The sequence below is a fragment of the Phalacrocorax aristotelis genome, chromosome Z (assembly GCF_949628215.1).
Source record: "Phalacrocorax aristotelis chromosome Z, bGulAri2.1, whole genome shotgun sequence".
Taxonomy (NCBI): domain Eukaryota; kingdom Metazoa; phylum Chordata; class Aves; order Suliformes; family Phalacrocoracidae; genus Phalacrocorax; species Phalacrocorax aristotelis.
This window is the reverse complement of record NC_134311.1, coordinates 56,249,723-56,277,704: the sequence shown is the minus strand read 5'-3', so window position 1 is coordinate 56,277,704 and position 27,982 is coordinate 56,249,723. Positions and strand designations below refer to the sequence as shown.

The 27,982-nt window shown below is 35.2% G+C and overlaps 1 protein-coding gene across 1 annotated transcript in view; it reads left to right on the top strand.

Moving 5' to 3' along the window:
- AP3B1 (adaptor related protein complex 3 subunit beta 1) overlaps window positions 1-27,982 on the top strand; it is a 156,094-nt gene that overhangs the window by 115,378 nt on the left and 12,734 nt on the right. Inside the window, exons 23-26 of the mRNA XM_075078703.1 lie at window positions 10,720-10,951; window positions 12,664-12,748; window positions 21,718-21,815; window positions 26,961-27,099. Of these exons, the coding sequence (XP_074934804.1) occupies window positions 10,720-10,951; window positions 12,664-12,748; window positions 21,718-21,815; window positions 26,961-27,099 (554 nt within the window). The remainder of the gene's footprint in view (window positions 1-10,719; window positions 10,952-12,663; window positions 12,749-21,717; window positions 21,816-26,960; window positions 27,100-27,982) is intronic.

Below are 27,982 nucleotides of genomic sequence, written 5' to 3'. Positions count from 1 at the left end.
CCCAATATATTACTTATTTTTTTAGGGTGCAACAAGAATTATTTTTTTAAAACCTATCTATGCAATAGCTGTTTAACAAGTTGTAGTACTTCATATTTGTTTGCCCAGTATTTTATATAAAAATGATGAAGACTAGGTTTCCTGATGGTAAGAGTCTTGCATTTGTCATCTGCAGTACAGCATTGTGAGACTATAGTGAGCATTCTAAGGACTATACATTAGAGTAGGAAGAAAAATTTTGAGGTCTTAGCTAGAAATTAATAAAAATAAAACTTTTCATATTCACTGCATTCAAAGATTCATGATATTGTAGCATGTATTTTTTAGAAACCTTTCTTCAGCTACATCTACAGATTGTGCATGGGGTTTTTTGTATGACTGATTATAGTTTTGGGATTTTGTATTTTTGTTCTGAGGAATGACACTTAAAAACCATAGAGGTCCCTTATAATTTTAAATTATGTTGTTCTATATCTTTATCAGGAGCTTCATTGGCATATTCTGCTAATTCCGAATGAAGAAACTGATTTTTTTATTTCTTCGTTCAGAATTTATAGAGAATCTGCTGAAAACTCCTTATTGAAGCTCCAATTTTCTCTCAAAGGGGGCCAGCTTATAGATTTCAATATGCAGTAATGGCAAGGTCTCAACGCTCTTCTAAGCATATGAATCACTGCTTGTGAATACAGCTAATTGTTTCACATATAAGGATGTTAGGATGGGCATAAGTTGCTTTTGTTCACCTTTTCTCGTGATTGGTCTGTGCTTAACTGAAGCCTTGATTGTGCAAAAAAACAGAACTTCAGGGCAATGTAAAGGAAAGCCTAAGATTACACTGGAAGATACTTTGCTAATCAGGATCAAAATTTGCCCTGTAACTTTATATAGAGTTCCATTATTTCTCACCATCCTGAGGGTCTGTTAGCCTTGTTATTATACGTGTTAAATATAGATGAAAATAGGACTAAATGCGTTATAATTAACATAACATCTTGATTTCTGAGACTTTGCTAGTGATTTATTTTTAGCTTGGCATATTTGAAAAAGTAAATAACCACGTCTTGGTTCATGCATGTAGAGACTCCATCTTGTTACTTTTACTTGAAGAGTCACCATCACATGGAATGAAACACTGCATATTCAAATTATAATGTTGAGATTTTGTCCCAGGATGTTAAGAATAACTTAAAACCTGTTTGGGAAAATAAGTATTTTGTCACTGAAAGTAAAAGCTGTGCATGGGGCTAACTCACTTGATGAGAGGTACACAGAGCACCCTACTGCTGTTAAGGTGTATCATTCCTGTCACGAACCAGTAGTATGTTGCCACACGACTTGTAGACTAGCAGTACAAAATGAGTGAAAGGCAAGGACATTGCAGCTGTTCAAGTAAGGTGACTTGGAATCTTTTAAATTATGGCAATACAGACATATTTTAATGTATTCCAAAAGTTCTTACTAACAGTTGCAGGAAGGTGGGATACCCTCCATTACCCCCCTCCAAACCCATGTTAAGGTTGTATTTTAAGAGGTTGGTAAGTGATGTGCCACTGTTTTCTCACACCAGCATCATTTAGAAATGTTTTCTGTCCTCTTATGCCATAGACTCTAGAGGATGTTGGAGAGACAGATGACTCTCTAAAAGGCTGTTGAATGATGTTGTGGTTAAATATAGTATGATCAGAGAGATGGGTTTTAAAAATCTCACTTTAGTGGCAGACTCTCACCTTATTTTTGCATGCTTTTCTCCTAATGAGTTGTGAACAGTGCTGAGACGTATAGAGATTTAAACAAGCAGTTCTAGAATCTTCCTGAATTAGTTGTGGTTGCTGCACAGTTTAAAGTTTTCATCTTAAACTTTTGTTCACTTCTATTAGGAAACCTTTCCATCTTTATATGGCTGCATACAGTGTCACTTGATGTTTCTAGTCCCTAGCATCTGTGTTCTTGATTTGAAGATGCCAGAAGAATTGGGGAAAAGTAGATTTGTATGAGCTGTAGAACAGATCTTTTAATTGTATAGTGGTGTTTAGGAATTCGTGGCTGTAGAAGATGATGTGTGTACAAATTTTTACTAATATTATTTTGGAATGTTTTTATGAAAAATGTACAAAAATCATTCTACCATTTCTGCTGAGGGAGCTTTGTAACACCAGCAGCATTAGAGCATATGCTTACTACATGATTCATAAATTTCCATTATTAAATATATTTATGTATTAAAAGTTGCTGTAAAATGGAAGAAGTCTTAATAAATGGTCATTGTCACAGTCTTTCTGCTGCTATGTTTGTGCTCAGTTTACGTAAAAATCTTTGGAGGATTTAGACAATAGTAGCAGAAATACCCTGCATTGGTTAGTACCAAGGTAATTTCAAAAGTAGATGAGAAAAAATTACCTGTATAATTTGCCTTCAGTTGCCAACTGAGGGAATTAACTGTGGCCACAGCTACTGTGTAAAGCAGTGTGCTTACATTCAGGATCTGTCTGTACTGTACAGCCTTTATTTGAGATATCCATAGGGTGAGGTTTTTTGTTAGCATTATGCTGTGCGTGTTGCTGCTTACATTACTCTGAGCTGTGTGTGAATGGGGTTGAATGGCATTTCTTCTTAGTGTGTGTGAAAAGACAGTGTCCTCGTGGAGGCTAAGTCATTTGATGCCACAAATTTTGTTTCCGAGTCCAAAAAAAAGGACCGTGCTTTTGAATTTGAACAATGGAACTGAAGGTAACTGGTTGTAATTAAACCTCTTTGTCTCTTAACAGACTGTGAGCTGTAACAGATTATTTTTTTCTTTCTTTTTTTAAGGCCAAAAAGTGAAGCTTAAGGAAAACAAAATGGAAAAGCTGTATTTTAGCAATGGTCTCAGGTCAACTGTAATTTTTTCAATCTAAGGAATATAGCTCTTTCTTTTTCAGGTTAAAACATTGTGTAAAATGAAATAAAACTTGGGAAAAACTGGCATATCACTATCAGGCATGAGATGTATTCTAGTACACGCAGAGATTCTACACCCACATGGAGGAAGTGCTAATATAGATGTGTATGCAGTGGGTTCAGTGCTGATTTCAGATTTTTGTCCTTGCAGGTGGGTTACTGTGCATTAAGGTCATCCTGATAGAACCTAAAATAACATGTTGCTTTCTTCAGCAAAAACATAGTGACCCAGATTGAAATATAGTTGTATTAAGCCAGCAAATATATAATTTACATTTTAGCACTCATAAATATCTGTGCTAGATTTCAAATATAGCCTATTATAGGCTGAGTTTACTTTGACTTGTAGGTAATACTGTGTAGTAAGTGTTTCAAGTTGTATTATACACTTACCCTGTCACAAGAGGTCCTTTTCTGGGGGAAGGTTTGGACTAGGTGCTTCTGTTGGAAGAAACCAATATGCAGGAGTTGTTATAGCATAACCCTGACTGTAAAATTATACGTTCTAGCCAGTAGGGTTCAGTATGTTTTCACGTTAGAGGTCTCTAGTGTACTGGCTTTTTGCCAAAATCAAAATAATATATTAGAAATCATTTGTAGGAACTTCTTGGAAGTCGTTTAGACTCAATGCCAAAATCTATATTAATCCTTCTCAGCAGCGTCCTCTCTTTCAAATTCATAATTAGGACGCAAGGTGAGGCTGCCCCCTTATTCTGTTTTTCTAGCTCTTAAACTTACTTCAGGTAATCCTCAGACTTTCCAGTTAGGTGGTCAGTGGAAGGGTGTAATCACTAAATTGAAGTAAATTACTTCTCTGTATACTGAAAGAATGCCTTTTCCTTGAAACACCTAATGCCTGTTACAAAGAAGTTTAAAATACCATGCTGTGTGATTAAAGTCACACACATGCGTCAGCCACCAGACTGTCTGCTTTTAGTTTGGTAGAAGCATTCATAGGACAGAATCATAGTCAGTCGTGAGGTTTCACCATTTGATTGGGTCACTGTTATTTTAGAAGTTGAAACCTGGATTGGGATACAGTTTAAGCCCTTGAGTTTAGGAATTTTCTGCAAATGCATTTAAAAGAAAATTCTCCCTTAGTATCTGTTTAAGCCCTTTTCGTAGTCCACTGGTGATCCAAGGGTAGCCAGTGGGGAAGAATGTACACTTGTGAATTTATACCAATGTTTGTGGCCCATAGTTATGTCACTGAGTTCAGCCCTTTCCTTCATGGTGCTCTGATAACCCTGACTTAATCAGGTTGCTACTGAAATTCTTTTTGCATGGCTTTTAAAAAGATTTCACTAATATTTTCATTGGGTTATTCATGTGATTCACTATGCTCAGCAGAAGGAAAAGGCAAAGATGCCGAATCTCAAACAAAACTGCATGCTGTTGTAATATAAAGTTTTAAGTTCTGTTATACATGCGAAATACAATCTATCTCACTGGCCCCAGTTATACATGAAATACAAAACACATGCATGCTCAGTTTTAAAAGTGCTTGATAAATCTTATATGGGGTTAACAGTTTTCTGCTCTTCATGAACTCTAGAAAAAGGCCTAATTCTGGTTCCTTTATATCATGGAGTCATTTTTATGCTCTAAGAGCAATACTTTTTGTTTATACAGAGTTACTGGAAAACTGTCTAGTTGGTTATATTTTGACAGAATCACTGAAAAATCTAAGGACATAAAAATATTAGAAAAGGGATGATTCAGTATTACAAAAGATTTTTATCATCTCCAGATTCACAGATAACCTTGAACACACTACTCTCTGAAAGGACGGTTTTACTGTAATATTTGTATGGCCTCAAATATGTATAAGAAAAAAAGGCAGATAAAAGGATTAATTTTGGCAGCCATACAGAGGCAAGCTATGGACAGTGTCATAAAGTGCTCTTTTGTTTGAGATTCCTCTCCATGTGGTTTAAAAATCAATGGGAGTTATTTGTGGTTTTTTTATTTTTATTTTCCTTGCAAGTTTTTGAGAGAAAAGTGTTACTCTATCAATGTTGGAATTCATTATGAATTTTTGGAACTCACTTTCTAATGTCTGAAGTTGTCTGAAACCAACACTGGTTTAAAGATATGAGCATTAATATGCTAATTTTCAATTAGCCTTATTGACATATTAATCAATTAGGGAAGTGTAGAGCCTAAAACTTGGTGACAGTGCAAAAAGAAGGGAGTTAGGATCTATTAGAAATTGAAGGACTTCCTAGCAGACATTGCTTTTAGAAGGTGTTTAGGAGATGTAGAGCAGTTAAATGTGCCTTTGGTGGAAAGTTATTTTAAGTATTTTCTAGAATTTGACATGATGTCCTAAAGTGTCTGTATGTCTAAATTAGCCCAAATTGAGTCTTGGTATCCTGTTACTTTTCTAGACTGCAGAAAATATGATCTTGCTTGCTTTCTTGTTTTGTTTCCCCACCCCCATCAGAGGGATGCTGTCCTTAGTTTGGCAATCCATATTAGTGTGACTTAAGTATGCTCTACTGTTGGGGTTTGCTACAGCCTCTTGAAATAATGCAGAGTAGGATGTTGACGTTCTTCCTGCAATTCTTTGTTTGCTTTTTATTATATCTTTTTATGAATTATTAATTCTTTATTTTTGTAAAGGAATACATTGCCTTGTGCATAAGGAGGATGTTTCCTTGTGACTGTGAGTAATTTGTGACTGGTAATGGAGCAAAAGATCATGAATATACTGTTTCCTGACAGTAGTTGTCCTTCCTTTGTTTGCCTGGTTTATCATGTTTCTTCTAATAATATAAAATTATAGTTAAGTTGCTTTTATAGCTTCATTTGAAAGATCATGTAAATGTGGCTGGGCTGCGTGATAGCCCTTCTCTTAGCTGTTGCGGAGTTACTGAAGCATAGCCTTAGAGTGAGTATAAGAGAGGATATAGCTCTCACAGCTCAGTAGGTCATTCTTGGATTATGTCATGGATATTGCCAATAGGAGGGCAGTAGAAGAGCTACTTAGATTGAATGATTCAGTCCACCGCTTTAACAGAATGTAATTTAGAGGAGTAGAACTATAATTATCATCATTCTTGGAAGCAACTGTTTTTCCCAATAATATATGTTTTATCCAAACATACTTACAGTTCTGGATCAGGATCAAAAATCAATCTATGTTCATTATTACAGTGTTATTAAGGTAAGGAACAAATACAAAAGAAAACAGACAACAGACATAATTTTGTGCTTAATAATAATAATAATCGTAGAATCACAGAATGTCAGGAGTTGGAGGGGACCCACAAGGATCATTGGGTCCAACGCCTGTCCCTGCACAGGGCAGCCCCAAGATTCACACCATATCTCTGAGGGCATTGTCCAAGTGCTTCTTGAACATCATCAGGCTTGGCACGGTGACTACCTCCCTGGGGAGCCTGTTCCAGCACTCCACCACCCTCTGGGTGAAGAACCTTTTCCTAATACCCAACCTAAACCTCCCCTGGCACATCTTCCTGCCATTCCCTCAGGTCCTGTCATCGGTCACCAGAGAGAAGAGACCAGCACCTGCCCCTCCTCCTGCTCTGGTGAGGAAGCTGTAGACCACGATGAGGTCTCCCATCCGTCTCCTCTTCTCTAGGCTGAACAAACCAAGTGACTTCAGCTGCTCCTTGTACGGTTTCCCCTCTAAACCCTTCACCAACTTCGTGGCCCTTCTCTGGACATTCTCTAGTAGCTTTATATCCCTAATGTACTGTGGTGCCCAAAACTGCACACAGTTCTGGAGGTGAGGCTGCACCAGTGCAGAGTAGGCAATACTTCATACAGGAAAGTCTGTCCAGCTCTGTCTTCTCTAGTAGGTTTAATAAACCCTGTAATGCTTTTTAAATAATTATGGAAAATAGTTTTTGTGTTAAATTAAACTTAGTTATTAAGGACTTATTGAGCTGGCAAAAAGAAGCATGTTCATGTGCAGAGGATTCAGTGGTTTGTATCTAGTAAGCTTTGTTGTGATAGAGAAAGCCAAAACTACTGTCAGTGATCTTACACTTCTCCCTTTATGTGGTTAATGAGTGGGGGACTTTTAAGGCAAAATCTAATGTTGCCTTTCCTATTCTTATATAAGAAGTATGAAAATATTTGCAGCTTCTTTTAGGGTGATGGATCATCTTTCGACATGTGCAGTTAGCATGGGGGCCAGTCTGACTTGTACCAATATAGTGTTCCCATATCATATCACTGTGGAGTCTCTACACTTACTTTTAATTTGTAGTGCCTTTAAGTCAAAATGGGGTGGGAGGACAGTCTATATTTCAAATTTTTTTTATTTCTGTCATTCTAAACAGCTGCATAAAAAAACTTTTGCAAGTTTGATCTTAATAATCTTCACCCAAAAAAAGCAGACATGCTATGTCATAAAATAACTATTAGTGACTAGTTTGTATCCTATAAATCTAACTTGAGTTGATAATATGGTCCATTACCAGCTAACTGCACAGAGTATTTTTCATTTTACACTCTTCAGTTACTTTTTAGTGAAGTGTTAAAAAATATGAAGCTTTTCTCCTCTCTAAAATTGCACACTGTCTGTCTGTTATTAGGGAGATAACAGCTCTTATAAATGTTTCAGTAAGCGTTAAGTAGACAGTTATGTGCACTCTCATTCCACGCTTATTTGCTTACTGTAATAAACTGATAAAATATGTGTGGTTTGTCTCTGTGTATCTCCAGGCATCATGAGTCACATAGATTTCCTTTAGAAATAATGTTGTGTCTGCAGAATTGATTGGTTATTTTCATAAACCATCCAAAGGTACACAAATGACTTCTATTATTTAAACATATGCTGTGTAAGATTTGTAGGGGATTATCTGCTGGTTACTAGATGCTTCTTGTTCTGTTAACTCTTTGGAGGATTATTTTAACCCTAGAGTGATTGCAGGTATCTGACCTATGGGTTTCTTTAAGTATTGCAATTGTATGCATTAAAGATTTTAGAATTAAAATGGAAAACTCTGTTTACCAGACAGATGCAGCTGTTAAATAGACTGCATCACAGTCACACCAACTTTTGCCAGCTCAAAACCCTTGCTAGTAAGTAGAGGGCTTGAGAATTATCATTTTCCAGAATAAAATTCCTTTGTTCAGCATATATACATTTTATTTATTTCTAGTACTGCCATATTAAGTGCAAATGAAAATTAATGTTCTACAGGAAGGAAGATGGTTAAAACATAATGTCATTATTCTGGCTGTCCTTTGTGTGTCTGTTGCTCTGTATAGTATATTGAAAATAAAAGTGAATGGGCTCGCAAGTGAAATTATGACTGAAACATGAGAAGTAATGCTGAAAGGGGCGTAGATTAAAATCTCAAGGTTTCTGTAAAATGTGAGTCAGTATTACAATTTAAGTATAGTGAAGGATTTTTGCTATATTTGTAAGCGTATATATCTACATGTTGGACTTCTGACTACTAACTTTTTGTGTTTTAATTTCTAATAATAAATAGTATTAATAAAACCAGCTATATGTTAACACAGAGAAGCTAGTGTACCTCAAAATACTTGTTTTAACATGAATAAAACATATTTCCTAAGCTGGTTAATGAAAAATGGGTGGGCCATTTCATGAAATAACTTTTCTATTATGCACGTCCAGCTCAAATTGAATTAAATGTTAAAAGTTAAAGGCTAAGCTTAATCTTGAAAATAAGGTTTAAATTACATCTTAAAGCTTTAGTTTTATTCATTATCTCAGCAATGGTTTAAGTAGCAGGTGCTAGTGTGACTGCTAATAACCTCTTACTGCTGTTGTCTCTTTCTGTGTACCAAGATGATGTTTATTATTTTAAGTACCTCATTTCTTATGTCCTCACAACTGAGTTGGTTTTTAAGAGTTTGGCCTTGTCAATTATTTCTAGAAATCTAAGCAGAGTATTAATCTATTAAAGTTTGGTTTTAGTATTCAAAGATATTCTGAAATTCTAGGAACTGCAAAGGTCCATACGAATCATACTTTTTCAATTTATTTTACCTTAGCCAGAAACCTGGTCATGTGATGTCACAGGTGCCATTATATTATAAATATAGTTTAAAGATAAGCTCATAAAAGTAACCCTGATCTTATAATCTATTTATGCACTTAAAATGGCACTGGAGTAAAAAGATATCTGGTCATTATGGGTTTTGTAGAATTTTACTGAATCCTATTCTTGGACAAGTGTGTTAGATATTTTCATGCTTGTCACAGATCAGTACTTGGACTGAAAAAAAAATACAGTGCCTATATTCTTCAAGTGGTATTACTACTGTTATTTGAAGAGGGACAGAAATTTAAATATTCGACTATGTGTTCTAATGTGAACAGCTGTCTTTTCTTCTGATCACATAAATAGAAAAACTAAAAATGTTGTCCTTGAGAACATTGCATTATCTTTTTAGGGAGAAAGAAATGTCTGAACTTCACCAATCTACTTTAAAAGTATTAATAAATTGTACAGCTTTGAGATTGAGGTTGTGGGGTTTCCTCATTTCAGACATATTCTGAAACTGCCTTTAGTCTTCACACTGAAGGTTACTAGTAGATCATTAATTTGTTCCAGAAAAACTTGATACCAGAGTTTTTTGTGTATTAGATAAAGAAACACTAGGTTAAAAGCTGAAAGTGAAATCTGATGTGAAAGTTTTTGCAGAGGTGTTTTTTCAATTGCATCCTGTACCTGTTGTTCTAATTACAGTCATGTAAGTGGTTGAGTTTTGAGGGGATGGAAAGCCTTTCTGCCTTTTTTCCTTCATTATCTGTTCTTCATTTCGTGTATGTGTGAAACTTAATTCACCTTCCAAAGTCACCTCTGAATACAATCTTACTCAGTTCTGTTTCAGTTTTCTTCAGCCTCATCAATGTGGGGCTCACACTTGTAAACATTTATTAGCTCATCTTTACAGATACTCATTTGAGGTGATGGATATCACTAGCCTGGCTTTCCAGTTCAGAAACTGGTGCTCAGAGTTGAAGATAGAAGTTAGCGGCACATAACAAACTAAAGTTTTTCAATAGGATTCTTTACAGCCTTATGTTTTCCAGGTACCCCCCCATTTCTGTTACACCTCATGGTGTAAATCCCAGCTCTTACCAGCTTCTCATGTCCCTGGAAATAGTCATGAAGTCTTCAGATTGGCCCCTCAATGTTAAATGTGGTGGTCAGGAAGATGTAGCGACCTGTAAGATTTTTGTAGGGAAGGCAAGATAAAAGCCCATTCTCCTTGCTTAGCTGCTTGGAGTCTTGAACATCCTGTTATTTGCAGTTGTTTCTTTCACTTAATTACATCTTCAGGGCTATGTGTAGGGCAAGAGAAGATGGACAGTCATCAGTGGAAACAGATGACAAGATATATCTATACTGTAAGGTTCAGTACTTCATAGTGCATTGATCAGACAAAGGGGATTTTCTTGCTGAGCATTTGGCTATTTAAACAAAATTATTTAAATGTAGCTGTTAAAAAAAGTCTGATAGTTTAATGGATAACAGTATAGTTAAAATATTGAAAACAGATTTATAATGGAAAGTGAGGCAAATACAACAATGTTAAAGCTGCTATTTCTCAGCACGAGAAAAGTTATTTTTAGGCTTTGTTATCTGATATCTATTACTGCCAATTGTTTATGGATTGGAATATGTCTTTATATGTTTCTAGTTCACTAAAATTCCAACTAGAAAGCAGGCCCTCTAGCTGAGTGAAAAGTGCAATATTTAATTGTCATTTTATCTGTTCTTTGCTTACACCATTCACCAAACACTGTTTTGTACTTAACAGGTCACTACCCAAGTCTCTGTGCCAACAAAAACACATGAACTGCTTCATCGAATGAGTGGAAAAGGATTAGCAGCTCATTATCACTTCTCAAGACAGCTAGGCATTTTTGGTGATCGTATGGTATCTGTGCAAGTGACAGTAACAAATACAACTGATCGGAAGATAGAGGATATTCGCATCGGAGAGAAGAAATTACCTCCAGGCATGAGAATGCATGAGTTTAATCCAATAGGTAATTGTATCCTATTTTTAAAAATACAGAATCTTACTCTTTTGCAAAATTTCAAAAACAGGAAAGTATTTTTGCATAGTCATATGTATACTCCTATATACATATGTATATGCACATATACATATGTATGTATGCATACACCTACTCATGAAACTATCTCCTCTTAGATAATCTGATTTTAACAAAAATTTAATTCCCCTTTTCCCTACTTTTATTCAACTTTGAAAAGAACTCCTTAGATCAGAACTTCCATGCCTGAAAGCTTACTGAATGTTCAAATATCAGTTAGATTATATCAATTCCAGTTGATATAATAAAATTTTTCTGTGTCCTCAAAGACTTTAATTCTCTTACAGCCTTAGTCCAGAATGGCTATAATAGGCTACTATTAAGAATGAGGTTTTGATTTATATATTCACAATTATTTTCTTTCCAAGCTTTGAAGAACATTTTTAGATATATTATATAGTTTGGTGGCTCAGAGTTTTCTCATTGTTTCCCTTGTGAGCTTTTGGCAGTGGAATGGAGGTGTGTGTTTTAGTCTAGTTTGCATCTACCATACTTCTGCAAAGTGTGGTTTCTTAGACTAGGAAGAAAGCAATGCTGTAGTCAGTCTTAACCTAATTTGTTTTACTTTTTACCTTCTGATTGGGGTGGGGTTTTTGTTAAATTTCTGTTAGGGGGAAAAAGGTAGAAAATGAGAGAAAGAAGAACACAGATCATAACAACTTTTATTCAAGGTAGTACCTGTTGCTTTCTTTCCTTAAGAGTTCTTTGTTTGAAGACATTGTGGTATAGTCAAAAGGATCAAAAGTTCCTTCTGAACTGAAAGACATGTTTGTTTTGACACTAGCTCCTATACTTTAGATGTGTTTCTTCTCTTTTAATAAGGTACATTACTATGTGAATCCATATTACGTTAGAAGAATACAGAAACAAGTGGTTAAAGCACAACAGTGAAATAAAGATTTCAGTAGTTAAAAAGATGTTGGCTATTAAATTATTTTCTTGCTTGAATGCAAATTTTCTGTATTCTTTGTCAATTTATCTAGAACTCAGTTTATATGCTCTGGTCTTCTTATTACCTTTTGTGTTTCCAGCATTTGGAAAACACGTCCTGTGATTTGCACAGAGGAACCAACAGAAGAAGTGTCAGTGCAGACATGTATTCCTGCTGGAGTTTAAGTCCAGTTTTGCCTCCATCACTGCAATTACTGTGGCAAATGTCCTGATTTTACCAATGTAAATGGTCAAATTATTTCACCTAAGTCCCTGTGCGCTGTATTTTCTTGTTGGCTAGATGCCTTTGTTAACCCCGTTGAAAATATTAAGCTCAAAGACCTTGGTAAACTTTAGTCTGAATTTGAGCTGGAGCCTGTAATCTTTTGATGCTTTACACAGACTTCTCTTTTTGAAATACTGATTCTGATGTTGTTGACAGCAGGGCTGTAAGATTGAAATGGCAACATTTCATGTGCGCTAACAGTGGGGAGGGGGTTTCCAAGACATTTAAACAAGCAAGTGTGACATTTTGGTGATACCTACTTGAAATAAAACTGCAACTATTGGCTCTTTTTTATGAAGCTTTTATTTTTTATTTATTTTATTTTTTTAATACAGGTTTTCTTATTATGTGAAGTTTGGGGGTTTGCATCTAGGTTCTGTTGTTGCTTTGCATGTGTACTTTACCTATTCAAAATATTTTCATGTAGAGTGCCTTGAGCCTGCAGGATCCATTACCGTTTCAATGGGTATTGACTTCTGTGATTCTACTCAGATGGCCAGTTTCCAGTTATGGTGAGTTCTTGGGGAGGAAGGGTAATTTTTCGCTCTTGGAAGGCAAAAGTAGTGTACATTGGAAGTTTACTTGGCAGTAGCAGACTTGTTGTTTATTAAATATCCAGAGAATTGAACAACAGTTCACAAAGTGATATATACCCAAGATGTTTTTAGAGAAATAAGACACAGTTAGTGTTCAGTTTCACTGTTATGAGGATTATCAGTTTTCTTCAGTCTTCCAAAATTTTTTAGCACTTGCTTCTAAAAACACAGATTTGATGGTAAGCTGAAATCTAGTTTTGAAATTATATGTATAAGTGCAAATACTCTTTGATGGGTTGTATTTTCAGAGATCTTGTTTTTCCTTGGTATAAATGATACCAAGTAGAAACATCGACTCCTCTTCTGATTTAGAATTACTTCTCTGTCCCTGAGCTTTATTTTATTTTTTCCCCCTTTTCTTGGGATTCTTCTTAATAACAGCACCTTGAAGGGAGCAGTCAGTCTGACTAGTCTGCTGGAGTGTTTTGTGTGTGTTCCTCCTTGTAAGAAATCACAAATCAAAAAACCACATAGTGTGAGCAATTTTACTACATCGAGTGCTTATTATGGCAGTTTGTGATCTGTGTAACATGACTGTGTGAAACCAAACCAAAATTTGCTGGCCAAAGAAGCTTATTCCTTATGCTGTAGATTATTTTAAATCATTAGAGAGAGAATGAAAACAAGTAACTGCCTGGCCAACTAGATTTTTGTCTTCTATACTTGATTTATGCTTTTTATGCTCATTATTGGCACATTCAAAATCTTCCTTTGTATGAGTTCCTGTTGCATTCTAGGCTAGCAGGGAACCTGTTCACCCAGTGAGAACTCTGTTATTAATTAGAATTTGAAACCATGGAAAATTTATGGTAGCCTTTGAAACTATGAAAAGGCACTAAACAGATCTGCATGATTCTTTTTTTTACATATTTTGATATAAAGCTTTTTGAGATATTTTGTTGCAAGAAGCACTACTTTCTGTATTTTGCACAGAAAAGGGTATTGAATAGACATTCGCATTGCTACATTCTAGTTTGTGGGAAGCCCTCTGAGAAAGTTCTGTATCCTTTTCTTGAATGTTGTAGAAATGTTAGTCTACTACTACTAAGCACAGCTTGCGCAACTTATTAAAGATAGTGTGAGAATCTTAATAATAGAGATGCACCTAAGTGAATCCAAAACACCCACTGCTAAAATAAGATTTCTTGTTCTAGGGGCAAGGAGGTTTTACTATCCATTGCTCCCCCCACCCAGTTCCTCAAACCTTCTGGCATACAGTGGATGCTCATGCATAGTCATTTTAAAGATATTACTATCTCCAGCAAGATGTCTGCAGCATGAAGTTTATGCACATCATGTTGTAGCTGGTCTGTATGCTGTTTGCTGGAATTTGGAAACAGCTTTGGACTTTTTCCAGGTGCTAGATTTGTTTGGGAAGGGAAGTTCCCTTCTAGGCACACAATTTCATAATTGCTTCAAAACGTTAGGCTCTCTTTCCCTAGATATATTTTCAGATTTTTAAATAAGTATGCTCAGTTTATCAATCAGGAACATTGTTTTCTAAATACAGCAGGTATTCCTCTTTCAAGTATGTATTTTCAGTATACTAATGATTTGATTCCAAACTTATACCATTTATTGCTAAGAATCTTAGCAGTGATGAGGATAAGCAATGTAGCATAACACATTGATTTTATGCAGATCATCACCTTTATGTTTTGGGAGGTCTGCTGTATTAGTGATATATAAAAACTGATTACTTTCTCCAACATTGCCTAGTAATTGTTTATTATTTTCCTATTAGACAAACAAGACAGATCAATATACCTGAACACCAACCAGACTATGAGTAACATCACTGTAAATAGATTTGCCTCAGACCTCAGCGGTGTATTCATTTTAATGATTTGGACAATGTGAGTCCAATGACAAAGCTCAAGCTAAGTTTAAAATTAAATTAAGAATAGGAATTGCTTACTTTGTTCCTTTGCTAATTGATAAGGCCTTGTCTCTTTGACACTAGTTCTTACAAAATAGTATAAAAATAGGTTAAATGTCCTTTGCACTAAATTTGCTATTTTACTGTTAAAAATGTATTGTTCAAAATCCTACTGATGTTCAGTATCATCGAAGAAATTGTGCAGTGTGATGTTTTGGGGGTGATGTCTCAGAGAACTCAGCTGCAGCCTTTTTAACTTGTCATACTTACTAAAAAGGCTTTATCCAAAAGAAAAAATTACTTGGAGAAGTTTGCCAGAATGTGGTTGAAATACTCTGCATAGAAAGGTGTCAATATTCTTGTATTTCCTAATAACATACCTTTATGAAAGACATCGTCAGTTGTTTTGCATTTTTGTTAGAATCCTGTTTAGCAGTAAAGTGTTCCTGATCATAATAATTTTCTTTATGTTGTTCTAAGAGGAGCACTTTGTCTTGCATCAAATGTAATTGATCCTGAAGCAGTGTAATCACAATTACTCACTTTCTTAATTGGCCTGCCCAAAATCAGAAAATGGAAACCGATCGGCAGTGTTTAAATCAATAACTTTGTAGTAAGGCTTGTGGGGGTAGGGAGATAGAGGTAATGGGTAGATCAATTGGTCTTAGATGCCAATCATGGACTGTGTGTTTTGCATAGCAAACACTACCTTTCTGCTTGGGGATGTGCTGTTGTACTAGTGGTTCAATAAATACAAACTGTATAAAGAAAAAAAATCTAACATGAGTAATAAAATATTTAGATCTCTATCTGAATTTGTTGTACAAATCAAGGACAGTGAAGGAGAAACTGCGTCATAGAGATTTGAAGGCTGAGCTTTAAAAGACCTCCCTCATAAATACTATTTTTATTAAGCAAAGCTTACCAAGATCACACATCTAATTAAAAAGAGGTAAAATGCCTTAACGTGAAAATTGTGCCTAATGCATTTATTTAGAATGTGTATTAGGATGCTCACACTATGTACTCATAAGAACATTTCTTCATTGCTATTTTTCTTGTGCTGTCTCCTTGCAGAGGCACACTACTTCAGCCACGCTGGTGTTCTGCACAATAATGCCTCTCAAGCAGAAAGTTGAAGAGGAGAAAATGGAGGAACTTAGTCTTTTGAAAGATTTTTGTGAGCATTACTGTTTCTTTTGGGGATACTCTGTTCAGATTCTGCAAGCAGGGTGTACAAAACTTAGAAGTATAAAGCAATTTGTTATTGGCTAACTCACATGCAAGGGAGTCTGGTAGCTTTTTGAATCCTAGCTAAGCATTAGTATATTCACCCTCCCAGTAAGACACCTCTGTCTTTGCTAGGCAGGTAGGCATCAGTGAGCAGAGAAAAGGTTGGAATGGGTCCTTGATGTTACTAGACTGACTGCAGTACTTCACTGACTATGGAATTTTTTTTTTTTCCTTGTCAGATTTTATATATTTCCACATTAGTGTGTTTCCTCTTGAATCCTTGAGCTCCTAGTAATCACCATCTTCACAATCCTACCACTGTTTCTTAGGTTATCTTTACTTTCTTGCAAGTGTCTACTTCTCAGATACTCTCAGGTCTTTCTAACAGCTTACCGGTTTCCTTAGACATCTGAACAAGATTTGGGAGCTTTGCCATGTCAGAATTTGGCCTTGGATCCTTGGAATGAAGACATTTAAATCTCCAGAGAGGAAAGGCAAGGAAGGTTACAGAGACAATGGGTTACAGCATATACATGCCCTTATTCTATTTTCTGTACCTGTATTTAGCTTTTGGATTCCTGTTTGCATTTGTAAAACCCAGTAGGCAGATCTTCAGCTGCTTGTAGGTGTCTGGTAAGTGTCTAAAGGTGAAGGAGGAGGTGTCCTCTTTACAACATTGAGAGCTGGAGAAGGAAGCTTGTTTTTATCTCTTCTTCACTATTCTATTTATCCCCTCTTTCCGGATTCTCTTAGCTGTTCCCAAAGCCATGAAAGAACTACAGCTTTGAAGATAAGGTTGATTTATGGAGAACCTGTTTTCTTCTCACCATTCTTTTGAAAGGTATACAGGATGTTGTTTAGCTCTCTTTGAAACAGCTTGCAACTTGGCATAGGGAACATGTCCATGTCATGCATCTCTTCCCCTAGTTTTCTCAAAGTTTGAGTGAAAAGAGTACAATCAGAACTCCCAAGAGAAAGAAATGGAATGAAAGTAACAACTTCTATGACTTCCATTCTTGCTCAGATTAATGAGCTCATGGGAAAAGAGTGTCACATGTGACAGGTTTTTACAAGCGTGGACTGGTTACCTTACATTGGCATTTCCTATGTGCCAGTGTTATTAGATGATGTGAGACCCTGTACATACTCTTTACTGTTATGCTAATAGAAAACACAGCGGTCTGCTCACCTTATTTGGACTGTATAAAGACAGCATTTTGCTGATTGCTCCAGAAGAGGTTGGTGTAGCAGGAAGAATCTGGCATTTTCTTAAATGAAGTAAATTCCATTAATCAGATTTGAAAATCTTATTCAATCTGCTGTCTCTAGGTTCTACCTTATTGTAAAAGCTTTTGCTCTAAATTTTGTTTTCCAAGGAAGAGATTTTTTGCAGCATGAAATTCTGTTACCTCACTCTGCATTGAAGTAGCAATCTTGCCAAGCAGAACTTCTACCTGCAAAGAGGAGCAAATTAAGAGGACCAGTTGAGTAGCAGTTAGTATTTGTACTGAGTGCAGGCATGCATTCAGGTGTAGATGCTTGTACAAAAGCATCTGATTAAAATTATGTAGTAAAATATGTTATGGAATATATTAAAAGCTAATGTTAGAGATGCAGGACTGTCTTCACATCACTGACACTTGCATTTACACTTGGTTCTTGCTGTTTCCTTTCCTAGTGCTTTGTCAGCGGATCACTAAGTTGTTTACAGATGTTGGATATTAAGACAAGCAATCTGGTACTCTTCTCTTTACTTCGTTACTCTAAAGTAGTCAGTTGGCCCAGTTCCAGAACACAATTATATTGAGATGGATAACTGACCTGGAAAAAGCAAGGCTGGGCATGAACAACTAATCTCATTTCTTCTATTGCCCAGGCCTATTTTTTTTTCTTTTTGGTAGAAGAAGGATGTCGTCTTTTCCTTATTTTCAGGGAGACTATGAGCAAAGTCTCCTAGATTTCTCCATTCCATGTTTTGCAGAAACTTTGTGTGTTGCTCTTCCTCTTCTGTCTTTTTTTTTTTTGTGTGTCTGTGGAGATTTTTTTAATACAAGACAAAAATAGTGACTTCATTTTGGATAGATATATTCTGCATCAAGCAGCTACTAGGAGTGAAACAAAGGATATTATCAATAGCAAGAAGAATATTCCATGGCCTCTTATTAGAATAACCTTTGAAAATTACGACTTTAAAGACTGCTGTTGTGGAATCTTACCAGAACCTAGTCACAAGTGATAATATTATTTGTATTAGTTTTATAAGAATATATTGCCATCATTGCCCTCAAGTCTTTTGTTATGGCAGAGGAATTCTTTCCCAGGAACCTTTGGATCCAACTCTTTAAAAAAAATTGAGGGAAGAGAGAGGGGAAAAAGGAAAATGGACATTGGTTTCAAATGTCAGGTGCTAGCTGCTCCCACTGCACACATCTGAAGAAAAGTTAAAACTGCGTTTTATAAGGGATTGAATATTAGTCTTACAGCATCATTTATCATGGAGATGGTAAATCTCGCTGTGTTCCTGTGGGAGCACTATCATCTCTTGTTTGTTCATCTTAATTGGGCACATGAGAAGATAAATTCACATGATCCTTGGAATTACATCATGAAAGTGGTGTAAGTCTTTTAAAAATGCAATATGTACAGTTTAACAGTTATTAAGGCAGCAGTAAGAGTAATGATATCTAACTTTATTTGCCCCTAAGTCCACAATTAAGTACAAAACAGATTTTGCAAATTAGTGGCAAGGTACTGTTCTTGGACATCCCTATTTGATTCTTTTAGGGCTTTCTTCTGCAGTCTTCTCGTTAAGCATACGTGTTCCACTAAGGATGTAACCTATCAGTTGCATTTGCTAATACCAGAAAATGCAATCTTTAATTTTTGAAGTCTAAAAACAGTTATGTTTTGTTGGCTTGAGAAACTTTGCCTTTTTTTCTGATAAGCTGCTTCAGCTTGATCTTCCAGGAAAGCTAGAGCAACACCACCTGAGAGATGTTTCAGTGTTGCTTGAACCAATTGTTTGCCAGATTCTTAAATGTTAATGTTCAAGCTTCAAACCACTTCTGCAGTTCTTTGTTTAAACACCAGTTATTCTCATTATAGTATTCAAAGTATAAGTAAATAAGTTAAATACACTGCAATTTAGTTTATTAGGTATTGGGGGAAATTAGTCAGTTGTACTGCAAGACTCAGTTTTTTTTTTAAACTTCTCCACTAGATATCTGGTGAAATCTCCATCTTTGGAGACACTCAGAGCTCAAATGGACAAGGCCTTAAGCAGTCTGAACTAAGGTGGCCCTGGGTTGAACAGGGGGTAGGACCAAGTGATTTCCAGACACCCCTTCTGACCTGAGTTGTTCTATGGTTCTATGGAACTATGAAATTACTTTTGTTAAATTAGATATTACTAGATCTCTGATATAAAGATATAACAAAATAGATGCAGATCAATAAATAAAAGCTGTATATTTAGCCTGTAAAGTGTGTGATAAAGAAAATGATAAAAGAGAGAATTATTTTCTCTGGCTGAAAAATAAATTTACTGAAGTACGCTGAAATTAAAGTAATGCAAAGTAAACCAGAAGCTGGTTAAAGTGAAATTTAGAACAAAGTGGTTTTGAAGAACAGCTAGCAATCAGTATTTCTGCTTGCAGACTATGAAGAGTTCATGGTTTATCAAAGAATATCGATTAGCTTTTTAATCAGTAGGGAAAAGGGAAGTAGAGACAGCAGAGGTGTCAAGTGGTCCTCTCAAGCAGTTAGAGCCATATAAAACCCAAGCTATGCTCATGCTTTTATTCCTTCTTATTGTGAAAAGATTGTTACAAGCATTTCAAAGCAATCTAATCATTGATGTTATAAGTGAAGTTTATGTACAAATGGCATGGCCAGTCAATGTAGGACGTGAATCATGGTAAACAAAGCAGTTTATCTGGTTTAGGCTGAATTATGTAGTGCACATCTTGCTTAAATATGAAAGATAACATTGTTTGAACCATCAGTTGAACAATACCAATGCAGGTATTTTTAAAAGTTTTAGTCATATAGTCCAAGTAGTGTATATATAAGCAGCAAAAAGTTATGAGGCAGTTGATTGAAGACCCTTCCTTCAGTTCTTAAGCTGATGGAGTTCTTGATCAGTTTTCAAAGGAAAAATTAAAAAAATACTACTTTCTTATTTTACAGTGCACTTGATCAGGCCAGCCAAACAATCCCTGCTCTTTTAGTATGCTAATGACTTTAGAGATGGATGGTATTTTAAGTTGTATAGGCAAAAAAAAGTGAGAATTTGTTAGCTAAGCAAGTTTTTAAAAGCAGCACTTCATAAATGATCCTTTGTAAAAGAAATACTAGCCAGGTTTGAAGGAATTGTTTCACTCTATGTTTACTAAATAATAGTTTTCAACAAAGTTAGCATTAATGCTGTATTTTATTTGCAAAGCCCTTACTTGAGATTGCATTCATAAGCATAATTATAACACATCAGAAATCAGAAAGTAAGAATGTATTAGTTCCTAAGGATTTGCTTGTGAAGCTGGATAATTATGGTAAGTATTAAAATTTTAAGTAATAGGACCACAAAATGCTTATCTTACATCTTGAGGAGAGAGACACATATGTTTTCTATATTATTGATCTAGTGCTGATTTTCTCCATCAGTCTATCTTATTTCAGAATTTTGAAGTTAGAGTTATAAAAAATCAGTAACACATGTTTGAGGTTAATTTAAATACCATGGATATTAATTGATGAAATGTATTTTCCATTCTAATGATTGTGTCATTATATTTAAGTAGGATATCTAAGGCATATCAGCAATCAATATGTATTGACTATTTGGTACATCAGGGAAAAAAAAAAAGTGTTCTTTTCTAAAAATTTCTCATGCCTCAAAGCATTAACAAAGATTCTGACTGGATGTACTGATCCTGAATTGCTAGCCAAATCCCTTACATTCTAGTTAGTCTGTCAAACATAGCAGAGTGAATGTATCTTGAGTTTCTGTAGACTTGGAGAACTCCAAGATGAAATATTTGGAACCTCACAGAATTGAATAGATAGGGAGAGCAAGTTCACTGTATAGTATTTATTTCTTAAGGAAGAATCTGTAGTGTTTCATAGTAGTATGCCACTACCGACAGTCTCTGCCATTACAAAAACGGCCTCAAATTCTGCCATTTTCCAGTGTGATTTTACATCAACCAGTATTCTGTGTGTTTTTGTTTAAATATACAAAATGTTGCAAAATTGAAGTGATCAAAGACATTTCTTTTTTTACTTCCAAATTTATTGTTTGGTTGGTTTGCGTTTTTTTCCAGAAAATTATAATCCTTTTTGGCTGAAATTATTCCTTTCCTAGGTTCAGCCCTATTTCTGGCACAGCTGTTGCTGATGGCAGAATTTGTGAATAACAGTTCTTTTAAAGGGATGGTACAATGCATAGTAATTTGTTCTTTGCAAGCATTTAGTTTGAGTGTGATGCCTTATAGATTATAAGTAAAAGTTAATATGAGTAAAAGTTAATATGAGTAAAAGTTACATTTTTCAGAAATATAAGCATGCATACTATATTAATGCTACAGTTGTACTGGAGAAGATGGATCAGCTTTACTGATGTAAGATATTAGTAGGTTTTTGGATTAACAAGGTGGAAATCATGAAGGTAGTTCTTATACTGTTTATATACTCCATAGTAAATTTGGAGCTGATATGTATATATTAATCTATGTTGAAGAACTTGATTGATTCTCTGTAATTTCTCTTTTCCCAGCACAAAGGATGATAATTTCAATGTTAACATTCAACCCCCTGTCGGAGAACTGCTTTTGCCTGTCACTATGTCAGAGAAGGACTTTAAGAAGGAGCAAGGTGAGAAATATTTCAGCAGCTTCAATGGATGTATTTGGATAAGAAGAGGGTTGTGTGCCTTTCAGTTTACAAGCATACAGCAAGTGCTTCCAGTGTAGCTGTTTGTGTTAGTCTCTGTTAGTATTCAGTCTGAAACTAAGAATTTAATTTTTAAAAAATCTTCAAAAGGATGCACAGTGGTATTTGTCAGCTTTTCAGTGTGCCTTTAAAGTACAAAGCCCACCCTTTACCCTGAAACAGTCTTTTGGCTCAGAGACTTATGGCTTCCTATCATAAAGTGTAAAAGTCTTTCCTACTAGCAGTAAAGCAGAAAGTTGGAACCCCAGCTCAAGGAAATAAACCAAACAGACATTGATATGGTGGCTGTCTTTACTAGTCTTTATTCTAAGGCTGCTTTTAAATACTATTAATGTACCTGTTCCTCAGCTATTTTGAAGATTATTTTAATCTTTTCCTTTCAGCCACTTCATATAAAAAACATATTCTTCTTGGAATCCTGTTTTAGGAAGGAGACATCTTTCATATATTTATGCATTCTTCTAATGTTGCATCTTTAAAGAATGTGAGTTTCTGACACTAGTCCAAACACAAACCTTTGTAAGAGCTTTTAGTCACTTGAATATTTTATACAAAATAATTAGAGAAAACTGTACTTAGCTTTGACTGTGTGCTAAATAGAACAATCCATACTGCTACCCTTAATTTGGATATGATTCTTGGATGTTTAAAAATATAAATTGTTACATTTTGGATACATTCAAACGTAATAGTGTTTACTCATGTATCTCAATGTATGGGGATTTACATGTGTAAATCTCTTCACATTGAGATTAGAATATACCCATGGGATCCTTTCTCATTGCTGTGTAAGGCTCAGAAACTCAGTATATTCATCAAGCAGTCAAGAACACCAATGAGTAATGCTATGTATTATTAATTATTGCTTTTGAGCATTTCTTGCCTTTGGATTTTTGAATTATTAAGAAAGTAGTTTAATATTGCCTAGATCATCTTCAGTTAAGCTTATGGCTGCAGTGAAAAGTTAGGATTGTGCTTTGTTTTCTTAACCAATTGATACTTATTTGCTGTTCTTACCCTTTGCTGGCTAAAGCCTGCCTCTCTGCTTTATACCTGCTCAGCAATCCAAGGTGAGTGATTGAATGAGGCTGTGGCACATTTATTTTAAACTGTTCCCTTCTAAAAATTGTAGCTGAGGTTGTAGTGAAAGCAAGGCAGGTTATTGTGCTTCTTCCCCCACCCTGCTTTTATATTTGCTTGCTTTGTGATATTTTGATGGAGTTTTTGTATGTTTTACTGTGACTGAGGGCTTTTTTTTCCTCCTGACTGGCCATACAGAACCATGAGCACATAGAAGAAGTGTACTTGGAGAATAGCTGTGGTCCTCTGTGGAGTTGTTGCCAAAATTCCTTTTTCTTCTGCCATTTTACTTCTATGGTTGTTGATTATTTGTCTGAATAAATCTGGCAGCTGTTTGCTATGTTTAATAGAGCAGAAAGGCTACTCTGAATAAAGCTATTTGAAAATTTGTTTATATGAAGTATTTGTAAATCCATGAAGGTCTCTTGGCATTTCTGTATCGCGCTCTCTGTCTTCCTGAATTCATTCTTTGATGCAGGACTTGATGCTGGCAAATTTACCACAGGTTTAAAAACCTTTTCTATTGCATCTTTTTTTCTTATACGTATCATCTGTTTCAGAATATTTGTGGTAATAGACGTCTCAGTTCTAAAATTTACATAAGTATTTATTACAAAGATATAGATGCAGCTAGCATTTGGGGAGAATTACTATGTGATCTTGCTAAATGAAAAATCCAAATTACAATAATAAATGCAGGGCAATTTAGAAGTTGGTATATATTATTCTATTTTGTGTTTAACTTCAATTTGTCTGTATTTTCCAAATGAATCTGATTTATATAACTTGTTTTTCACTTGTCATGCTTTTTCCTTTTTTGTGTGTGTGTTTTTGCACATAAGATGTTTCAAGTCTTGTACCTGGAGATGCCTTATTTTATTTGCAGCCAAAACAAATAGGTAAAAAATAGTGAAGGAGTGAGGAGTATATTAGAAATGCAAGATTATATTGGGGGAGAATGAGAATATGTATGGGTTTTAAGGATTTTTACATCTAAATTGCACGTATAACCTAATAAGAATGCTAAAGAGGAAATAGCTGGTATTATACTGCTATGTAGATGACAATTCATTGCTACACATCTTTACTCAATTACACTCTGCTGTTTTGCATTGTCTGTTACATTTGTATATGTCCGTTTTCCTCCTGATGGCATAAGGAGAGGGAAACAGACAGGTTATTGAATATTCATAGTCGTGAATGTTATCTAGTGGTAGCAGCAGAACCTCAAAAGCTGGATTTATCCACATGCCGCACATGATATGCTTAGCCTTGCTGCGCTGTCTTTCCATCCCTCCTGACCTGGGGAGTCCTCCGGTGAGGTAATTCCCCAGAGCAGTGGTTCATGTAGTGATTGACAGTTTGGAAACAGTGGATAAAAACAGTATTGCCAAACTACTCTTTACCTTTCTGATTAAATGTTTTTACAGATCTTCAGGCCTCAGGATTTTATACCCTGTTTTACATCACATCCCCATGAAAAGTCCAGTTTCTGTAGCAGGAATTCTGTATGAGTGAGACATGTACTGTTGGATCTCTGTATCCAAATTTTTACTTGTCTGCTGTTTTTAAAAATCAATAGCAAAAATCCCCTTGCCTTAGTTCAGAATAGGACTAGTCTGGTAGGTAACCTACCTTGTTACCTATCAGTGTAACTTTTCCAATTTAATTGCCTTTCATTATTAAAAACGTGTACAGTTATTTCATTGTATCAGCTAGTTAACCCAGATTAATTGCTGTTCTGTGGTCTGACTAGGGTTTTCTTAGATTCTCATGTTTCGGACAATTTTAAAGGTGGCATGGGATTGTTATAACCAGATATTAATCAGAATGTTTATGAAGGTTTTAAGAATAGCCAGTTAAAACTACTTTAAGTATAAAGACTGGGGGGTTGTTGCCCCAGTTGACGTGTTTAATAATGATTTTGTCAATTTTTTAAAAAAGTGTATACCTGATTCACATTTAAAAACAAGCAAAAAACAAACACCTTGGTTAAGTAAACAAATTTTTTACCTAATTTTATTAAGATTTATATATCCAACTTGTCTTCCTAACAAGCAAGATGCTAATGCTTTAAATGGCTGGACATTTAGTATTTTCTGGCCCTTGACTACCACGAGCAATCATATTTGATGCCCCTTAATTAGAGCACCCTTTTTTCTTTCCAGGTTCTTTTCCACCTCAGCAATCGAGACAATACATTTGCTTACCATGCTGCTCTCCTAAGTGTTCTTTTGCATGTAAATTAATCTTGATTCAGTTTACACTGTCATGCTGAGTGGTACAAATTGCCTATAACAATAAAACAGCATGAGTTAAAAATAAAGGGGGGTGAAAAGGCAGATTGAATGTGTGCCTTACTTGATAGGATGTTACTTTGCTTTATGCCAATACATTAGTCGACGATAATGAATCTTCTGTTCTGAAAAGCATGGTTTAGTTGATTTTTTTAATTTTACTTCAATGGAGCAGTACCTTGTCTTTTATAGAACAAGTTAGACAAACCATTAATGACAAGAGTGTTAAGGTTAAATATGAAGCAATGCATTCACTTCTCTGAGTGCTATCCATCTTTCCATTTACAGGAGCTTGACAAAAGTACTGGCTTTGTACAACATTTCCTTTAATTACATGCTGCGGGAAACAGGCTTTTAACATAAACATAGTTGCATTCATTTATTCAGCATTTGCTCTTCAATAGAGCTTAATGGAGAAGGTTTAAATCCTAAATGAGTACACACATCTCTCAGCAGTGTTATGTCAGTCCCTGTGCTCTGCTTAAAAGCACTTTTAGTCTGCATATATAGTTTTTAAAGCTTTTGCCTAATAGTGAAGTTAAACAATTTGAAACAGAATGTTCTATTCGCAAGATAAAGCTGATCTTTATAGAAGTTGTGTGCTTATTTTTGTTCTCTTCAAGAACAAATCATGTTCAAAAATATCCCGTTATTTACTTATGAGCTGTTCCATTTTTACTTTGATATTTCTTGTTTTCTGACAGCAGCTAATGCACGTTCTGGTGCATTAAGATGTTGGATTTATTTTTTTAATTGCTTTATTAAGCGTCTTAGTGCTATTTGCTCTGGGTTAGAACTGTATCTGCAGCCCTAAAATATTACTCATTTGAGACTTTTGCATTGTTTTCATTGTTAATATTATTGTGGATTTCAGATGCTTCATATTTCTGCCTAAAGTACTGTGCTCCATTGTTTGCCTGCATTTTCAGCTTCTGAACAAGGTGTAAAAATAAACATACAATGTTAAGTTGTAGTTACTGTTGGGTTTTAATCAACAGGATCGTCCAGCAAATCATTCTTCTGAACAATGGATGTTGATAGAAAAGGTGGGGGGGTGTTTGTTAAAATGTCCTTGAACAACATTTCCCTCTTTTTTTGTCATATGTTTTTGGATATAATCTTGACACTTCTGTTCCACGTTGTGATACTCAACTTATTCAATCAAATAGTTTATTATGACATTCTAGAGAGATGGATACTAACTGAATTTCCCCATTTCTAATGTGAGGACTCTATCTTCATGACTACTGTCTGAATTACAAGATTATTTTTAGCAATTGGATATGAAATTATAATTAAATGCAGTGGTTTTATGATTGAAAGAATAGAAGGCATCTTTGTTATATGGTGTTACTGAAGTTGGACTCTTCCAAATCAGTCTTACTTAATATTTCATTTCTGTGTTTACATTCTTCTTTTACGGTTTTTGTGAAGAAGAACCATCGTGGTTTCACAGTTGCATTAGTATCTCACATATCATTGTTCAGTTATTAGGAATTTGTTCCTAATAATAGGACATCGCAAGTAAAACATGAAACTAATGGAATTATGTAATTTTTATAACATTGTTTTCTTGACAAATGATTTAAATTTTAATGCAAATGTGGTTTTTTGTTTAGAAGTATTTTATTTTGGTTTTATGCTTAATAAGCAAATCAAGGTATTCATAGTGAAATACTTAATGTTTCAGGGATGCTGACGGGAATGAATGAGACATCTGCTACAATAGCTGTTGCTCCTCAGAACTCTACTAGACTTGTAATAATTGAGAGGGTAGTGAACGCAGCAAACCTGGGTGTAGTCCCTTCTGGTCAAGATAACATACACAGGTAAGATTACACGTCGTTCCTAGTAGAACCATCTTTTAATATTAATTTGTTAGTGCAAAATTCATTAACATTTTATAATATTAGGGAAAATTTTATTATCCGCACCTGTAACAGATAAGGTACCCAGTTATACTCTAACACAGAATCCTAAGCAGAAATTAACTTGAGCCTAAGTACTCCTCAGCTATTTATTTGAATGTAGGTAGAATAATCAAATATCTAGATGGTAACATACACAGTTAGGGGGAATTTCCCTTTCCTAGTTTTGTTTCAAAGGGAAAAGGTAGCCTTTTAAAGCACAGTACTTTCAAGAGCATCTGTTTGTTTGGTTTTTTTAAAATTTGTTTCTGTTTCTGAAAGTAATTGGCCTTATTCAGGTTTGTCATTTGTGAGAAGCAGCTTGGTTTTCCCACATTAATTTCTGACTTATGATATCCACTTAGTTAAACCTAGAACCCGATTTTTTTTTTTTTTTTTCAGTTGGGTGACGATCTTTTTAAATTCAGGTTGAACATTAAATTGAACATTTCCATGTTCTTCCTATATATATGCAAGGAAAAACAGTGATCAGCCAAGAAAGTCATTGGCCCTGTCTAAATTCCAGATGTTACTTTTAGATCGATGTATTTCATCCAAAAGCTGTGGTACAGAATGTCAGTGGAATTGATATGATTGTTGGTTAATGACAGCTTTAATGTGATTGACTCAAAATATTCAGTAAATCTGTGTAGCTTCTCACTTGTGACAGGAGCAAACAGGAAAATTCCCATGTGTGGAAAACTGAGTGGGCACAAATAACAACAGCAAGATGCAATTGGAAGCTGTTAATCTGGTCTTGGAATAAGAAAATGCATACACCACTCCTAGCATGTACTAAAACTGG